Genomic DNA, 7,543 nt, shown 5'->3' with positions numbered 1-7,543 from the left:
CAGCTCTAGGGTGGGGCCTGGAGTTCAGGTCCGTCAGAGAAAAAGCGCCTTTGAGCCCCTCCTTATCTGGTTCTAATTTTCTATTTGTACCCCAAATAGAAAATTCAAAAACAGGCCCATTAAAGAAGTTGGATTCCTCACCAGGACTTTGGACCAAGACCCTTCATTTTACCACCCCACAATTTGTGTCTGTGCCTTTGATCACCGCGCAGCCCAGGCAAACTCAGTCTGGTTTCATGGCGTTCACGAGGGGCTGTTTCGGAAGTACCCCAAGACCGTGAGCACGTGAACGTGAAGGAGGTCAGCGGTCCTGAAACGAACGGTGTCTCCAGGACAGAAGAGCGTCCTTTAAAATCAGGGTGGAGGACCTTTGCCACCCCTTTCGAGCAGGCACAAGGCGACCCCTTCCCCAATTCCAGCCCCTGCCCCACTTGGCAGAAGGGCCCGCTGGCTGGCTGGCTGGCGGCGGTGATAAGAGGGGGATTTGCCGGGCTTCGATGTCGCTTATCTTGGCCAGGAGCGGAGAACAATAGTGCAAGAGCACGCCAGGAAATTCTAATTAATGGGATGAAAATATCGCAGAGGTGGGCGTGGGGCCCAGAAATAATAGAGCGTTTCCAAAAAGGAGTAAAGGCCAAGTAGGAAGTCAGGGGGAAAAAACCGACCAGCCTCTTCCCTCGCTTGGCGAGGCTGGTCGGGGACAAAAACAGACCCAAACATCAAACAAAACAAGGGAAATAAACTGGAGCCGTTTCAGCTCAGCGGCTGTTAAAGAGGGTTGCGTCGAATGTGGAAAATTTCCACCTTGCCCACCCCGTGTTTTACTCCTCCCTTCTGTAATTAACTAACCACACGGTCCTAAATGCTACTACTGGCTCCAGATTTAGCTGTTCACTGAGGAACAAGTTAGAAAGCTCCCTGTTCTAGGACCAATCTCGGCTTGCGCACATCCACCAGAAATCTTGCTCCCTTTCTTCCTATTCAGAAGACACGCTTTATCGAGTCCCCTATTGGCTGCCTTTGGAATGACATGCTAGTTTTGGTTAACTTTAATCGTGATTAGTTTTCCCCCCCTTAATCTAATCCAGTAGTTCTCAATCTCAGCAACTTTCAGCATGCTGGCTGGGGAATTCTGGGAGTTGAAGTCCACCCATCTGAAAGTTGCTGAGACTGAGAAACACTGATAATCTTTTGGGTGAGTTAACGACTCAGTGCCAGAACTCAGAAAACGGCTTAATTCAATAAACCTGGTTCAAAATGTTGTGTGAATACGATATTTGGCTGCTCTTTCATCAAATGCAAATTGAAAACATTACTTTATCTTACCACTGCTAAAGGTAGGGCAAAGTATCTGGTACAACTCTGGAGTGGTCAAAAAAGGCAAAATGGCTATGACCATGTGATCAAACGATGCAGGTGAAAACAGGTGGGGCTTGAAGGCACAGCTACAGCTGCCATCTTGACTTTTTTGACCACCCCACCCAAAGATACCCACTCAGGTCTACCGTATGCAATGGCTGGCTTCTTGCATGAAACTGCAATGTGGTTTGTTTGGGCTTTGTGCGTTGTGTTAATCAGTCACGATTGGGGCTGAAGCTGTGGCTCAGTGTAACGTCTGAATCCAGCGATGTGTGTCTTCCCCAGTATCAAGAAAAGATTTGTGAGGGGGAACGTATTGCAGGAGCCGTGCTGATCCCTCTTCGGCAAACTCTTCTCGATGGCTGATGATGACGCTTCCCACCAGTTGATCCAGAACAAATATCCGAAGCAATCAGCTGGAATTCCCTTGGTTGGCAAAAGAGGGGTGTCCCTTCAGCCGTTCTCCCGCCTTTAAATATGAGTTTCAAAGTCAAGGGACATATTTTTGTTTGAAGGTAGCACTTGAGTTTTCAAAAAACGCCTTGGTTCTTTCAAAGAAGTCTTCAGCATCTTCATTTGTTGTTATTTCCCCTCTCAATCTGAGTTTCTTCCTGGGGGAAAAAAAAAACCTTCAACTTCTCTGCAGTCTCTTTATCATCCTTTAACAGCCTTGTTAACCTCTCCCCTAGCTGGTTATTGCTTCTTAGATGTTTAGCAATACAGTATATATATTCTCTCTCTTCCTTCTTTCCTTCCCCTCCTTTTTTGGCAACAAAAATAGAATTGTGGAATTGGATGGGATCACTTGAGTCATCTAGTCCAGGGTTCCTTAACCTTGGCAACTTTAAGATGGGTGGACTTCAACTCCCAGAATGGGAGCTGGCTGGGGGAGCTGGCTGGGGAATTCTGGGAGTTGAAGTCTACCCGTCTTAAAGTTGCCAAGGCTGAGGAACCCTGATCTAGTCCATTCCACTGCAGTTCTTAGGAAAGCCATTTAAGCTATCCTTAAAAGGTGGCCAACCCCTTCCGAAAGCCTCCAGAGATGGAGAACAGAGCTCAAAACCTTCACAGACAGACAGTTTCACTGTTGGACAGATCTTTTCCTTTCATTTAAATGAAATCTAGGTAGCTGTAACGAATACCTCTGATGTTAGATCCCAGCCTGTGGCCATGGAAAATGTTCTTGGCCATCTTCCCCTGCACCTGACCATGGCTACCGTGTCTCCCCTCCGTCTTCTATTCTTCAGGCTTGACCATCCCAAGTGCCTTCAGCCTATCCTTGTGGGTCATGTCCTCAAGTCCCTTGTCATCTTCATCACCTCCCTCTGGATCTTCTCTAGCCTGTCAAGAACCTTCTGGAAATGTGGTGCCCAGAATCCTATCCAATCTATGATCCCCATTTGTGTTCCTTTTTGTCTTCATTTGAGCAAGACTTTCAGTTTCTGACAGTCTTGCAACTAATCACCTTTTTAACTGCTTGGTAACACTTTACCTTATTCTTCATGGCTGACACATTTCCAATTTTGAAAAACTGCCATTCTGGAGCAAATGTGGAATCAGTTGCATTCTAAAGAGCAGGGTTCCTCAACCTGGGCAACTTGAAGATGCGTGGACTTCAACTCCCAGGATTCCCCAGCCAGCATTGCTGGCTGGGGAATTCTGGGAGTTGAAGTTCACGCATCTTCAAGTTGCCCAGGTTGAGAAAGACTGGTTTAGCAGATACAAAAGGAACATCTATCTGTTCTTGTTCTTCCCGGGCTCAGAGAAATCCATGACATTCTCCCTGGAGTTGGAGAACATGTTCTTCAAGATACCTCTCAATATGAAACACAAGCCGTCAGAACCTTTCAACCAGGATCATTTGGGTCATCTAGTCCAGGGTTCCTCAACCTGTTGCTGGCTGGGGAATCCTGGGAGTTGAAGTCCACACATCTTAAAGTTGCCCAGGTTGAGGAACCCTGCTAAAGAGATTTGGCCCCCTGATCTTCAGTTTCCTTTTTACCCAACCACCCATATTCACACACGTGTCTGTGTCTGTGAGTTCCCTCTTTTGAAATCAAACGCAGTTGTGTTGATTTCCCTTGACGTTCTCTCATTTATGCTAGACTACATTTGATTCCACCGCACTCACTGCTTCAGAGAGCTGCCTTACATAATTTTCTTAATCCCAACACAGACGACAGATTTATAAGGGATATTTACATGGTGATTTCGGGGATGAGTCTTGATCAGAAGCAGTGCCTGTATTTTTGGCTGCCTTTGCAAAGAACACAAAGGATAAGTCAAATATTGCTTGATTAAAGGGATCTTTAGTTAGGTAAGAACATAGAAGTTAAACATATATACATATATATACTCATATAATTAAGGGCAGAGCAAACAGGAAATATGCCTTCTCTGCGTGATTCCAGCATGGTACTCAGATATCCTGCCTTTCTCCATGGAGGTTCCACTGAGCAAGCCTCAAAAGGATTCATCTGACCCACACTTAAACCCACCTGAAGTGGCCTTCAACCCAGTTTACAACAGCAGATCCCAAGTCCAGTAGGCCTTGTACAGACCAACCTCCCCAACCTGGTGCCCTCCAGATAGGTAAGATTACAACTCCCAGCACTGCTGGTGGAAAATGATGGGGGTTGCCCTGGTAAAGCGAATAATGGCTTTTTAAATAGGAAAATACATTTTACTAGCATTGAAAGGAAAGAATAAAAACATACAGCTTAGATACAAATATACTTAATTTTTAACGAAAGGATGAGAAAGACAGGAAGAAGACATGACAGGAATTAGTTTTGTCTCCATGGGACCCGTTTGCTTACTTCCTCCCTAAATGGAGAAAAGTAACCTCCAGTTTGCTTAATCAAAGCTTCCACCTGATCTACTTCATTGACTTCAAGGCAGTTTTGAAACTTCACAACCTCACTTTCTTGGAGGAAAAACGAATCTTGCAAGTCTTTATTATACTCTGAAATAAAGGCAGATGGAATATGAACATTTTTAGACAGCCTCAGCTTCTCCTTAATGTTTGCTCGGTGTTCGGGCAGCAAGTTTGCAGTCTTGGGCCAACAACAGTCTTGCATCTTTCACTTCAGGTTCCGCTGATGCCACCATGATAGGTCGCATAACACCAGCAGAAATCTAGCAGCATCCAAGTCATGGTGGAGTGGACAATACATCTTTAGTTGCTTGTTTCTGGAAGTTGACCAACCAAAGATCGGTAGAGCAGAAAGTTGGTTGACTGAGAACGAGGGTGGTTCCTGAAGTTGATGGAGAAATGTTTTGGTCCATCACCTCCATGAGAAGAAAAATGGCAGGAAAGGTCTAAGAGAAGATCCTGGGAATGGCTTTAATTCCAGATGAATTGTAATGAAGAGTCATGGAAAGAGTGCTGTCTGTTTCCTGGTGTCCATGAGTTGTGATTCTAACTGGACCAGCTCCTGAGCTTTGTGAACACGGTGCTGAATGTACTTGTGGGCCTCCTCATCGTCAGCTTCCTCGTGACCCGTTTCAGCTGTGTACATCAGGTCATGATCGGATATGCCAAACATCTCTAGTGAGTAAAGGTAAGCAATGTGTTCATCTAGTGTGGAGTCTGAGTTCCTTTGGGTGGCATGCAACGACTCTAGTTGGAGTTGAGTCAACGATCTTCTTGTATCTTTCAGAACAAAGAGCTCTCTCAATTCCTGCTTGGTAAAATAGCGATACGGGTTTTTCTTATCTCCTGTGCTTTGCCTTATTAGCGAGTCCTTAAAGACCTGCCGCCGGTAGATTTTCTCTTCCACTGTCCCACATGTGATAAGCCGGTAGATCACGACATTTTCCTTTTGCCCAATCCTATAAGCTCGGTCTACAGCTTGCATGTCCGTTGCAGGATTCCAACTCGGATCGAAGATAACCACTCGGGTAGCTGCCGTTAAAGTGAGCCCCACGCCCCCGACTTGAGTAGTCAGGAGGAAGACAGAGTAGCTCTTGTCATTCTGGAAGTCTCTCACCCTCTTCTCTCGCTCCACTAAACAAGTCACTGTGCCATCAATGCGCATGAGCTTAATGCACCGTTGAGTCAAGATGCACTCTATAATATCCAACATTTTCCTCGACAAGGAGAACACGAGAGTTTGGTGGCCTTCCTCCTGCAGCTTTGCCAGCAAACCTATGAGGAACTTCAATTTTCCAGATTCTTTGATCAGAACCTTCTCAGATACATTTTTGATTTCTTCCATCAGGCCCACATTGGTTGTATCTTCCTCATCCTCTTGCCCTGAAGTTTCCAAGCCAAGCTGGATGCAGGCTTGAGCAGACAACAGCCTGGGGTGATCACAGAGTTTCTTCAGAATGGTCAGTTCGGCCAACGGGGAACGCGTCGTCATTAAAAGTTGCTTAATGTGATCCAGGGAAAGAAAGTTCCTGTAAATTTCTTCCTGCACAGGAGCTAAGTAGACCCAGACAATAAAGTCATTTTTTCTTGGCAGAGAAGGCATTTCTAATGCATTCTGCCCAGGCGAACCAGTAAGTTGGTCCGATCTCAGCTTCTGTATTTCATCTTTGCTTCGCCTCAAGAAATGAGGTTGTATGATGGTCATCAAGTTCTCTGCAAACTTGAGGCCAAGGGCTTTCTCGCCCAGGGTTGCGTCCTTCTCCCTTGCCTTTGTGATTGGGTTCTCATATTCCATCTTGAAAGTTTTGGCTGTGCCAAGGAGGGTGCCCTGACAGGCAAAATCAAACAGGGACCAAAGTTCTTGTAGGTTATTCTGCACCGGAGTCCCTGTCAGAAGGATGCGATTCCTGGCTGGGATGGTGCGCAGGGCTTTGGTGGTCTTAGCCGAGGAGCTCTTAATTTTATGGGCTTCATCCAAGATCAGGTAATCCCAGATGAATGTTTGCTGGTCACAACTGGACAGCTGTTCCCAGTTGGCTAGGATCATCTGGTACGACGTGAGAAGAACACCCTTTTCGGTTTGGATTCGCTGCAAATTTTGGCTGCGCTCTTTCTTGCTCGTCCCGTGGAAGAGCTTCACCCTAATTCCAGGGGCCCACTTGAGAAACTCTTCCTTCCAGTTATTCACAAGTGTAACCGGCATGACCAACAACACGGAATGGACAAGGTTGGCATCAAACATCCCCGAAAGAAACGCGATGATCTGGATGGTCTTCCCCAAGCCCATGTCATCTGCTAGAATGCCCCCCTTTCGTCCCTCACGGTAGAGGCGATACAAGAAAGCGACTCCATCTTTCTGGTGCTCAAACAGCTGGTTGTGCATCTCTCGGTAAAGCCAGAGCCCGCTCTGGGCAACGTTCACGCATTCGTCAGCCTCTTGATCCAAGGCCAGCGTTACCAGCTTCTCCTCCACGTGTCCTAGACCACCCTTCAGCTTTTCACCGGGTTCCACCTCCGGCTGCATCTCCCTGTGACGAGTGACGGGTTTCCCTAGATTTCCATTCAAGCTCTTCTGCTCGGCTTGGGATCCATTTCTGCAAGACACAACTTCATTTGAACTGCTGAGAAAAGCAGCAGGGGAAAAAATGCTATTCCTCAGGGATCAAACCCTATATCCAATACAACGAGCACCACGCTTGGGCTGTTGCTGACAATAATAACAAAAATAACAATAACGATATTAGATACAAAGACCTGCAAATAGAAGTAGAACGACTGTGGCGAAATAGTGCCAGTAGTAACAGGCACCTTGGGTGCAGTCCCAAAACATCTGGAGCACTCCTTGAAGGCCATCGGCATGGACAAAACCACCATCCGCCCATTGCAAAAGGCAGCTTTATTTGGAACAGCTCACATCCTGCGACGATACCTTGAACACCATCAGACAACAACATCTGCCCATCCCAGATCCTTGGAAGGACTCGACAGGTGGACAGAAATGCCAAATCCAGTCCAAACATCTGGATGACGGTGCGACCAACAAGAATAATGCACGGTCTACCAGAGAGTTAAAAGTGCCAAATGCAGTCAGAACTATCAGGACCTTCTGAAGGAACATAATTGTGCTGTCCCAAACAAGGCAACTTTTTGTAATGCGTGAATTCAGGTGGTGATGAGGACGACTGGGCTTTCGTTCAACACGGCTGACATGGGGAACCCCCTGCTTTTTGCCCACAACAACCCTGTAAGGTAGTCTGGGCTAAGAGCAAGCCATTGGGCCACAGTCTGAATGCAGGTCTCCACATCTTT

General features: G+C 46.5%; 1 protein-coding gene across 1 annotated transcript; it reads right to left on the bottom strand.

The window, feature by feature from the left end:
* Nucleotides 1–4,733: 4,733 nt before the first annotated feature.
* On the bottom strand, nt 4,734–6,743 carry LOC103052607 (DNA excision repair protein ERCC-6-like). Its single transcript, XM_025169925.2, has one exon. It carries the CDS (start codon nt 6,615–6,617, stop codon nt 4,734–4,736), a length of 1,884 nt encoding a protein of 627 aa, XP_025025693.2. The 5' UTR covers nt 6,618–6,743.
* Nucleotides 6,744–7,543: the final 800 nt, after the last annotated feature.

This window comes from Python bivittatus, unplaced genomic scaffold (assembly GCF_059951505.1).
Source record: "Python bivittatus isolate LINGU-HERP-01145 unplaced genomic scaffold, Pbiv_v1 ctg000330_np1212, whole genome shotgun sequence".
Lineage (NCBI taxonomy): Eukaryota > Metazoa > Chordata > Lepidosauria > Squamata > Pythonidae > Python > Python bivittatus.
This window is presented reverse-complemented; position numbering and strand designations above follow the sequence as displayed.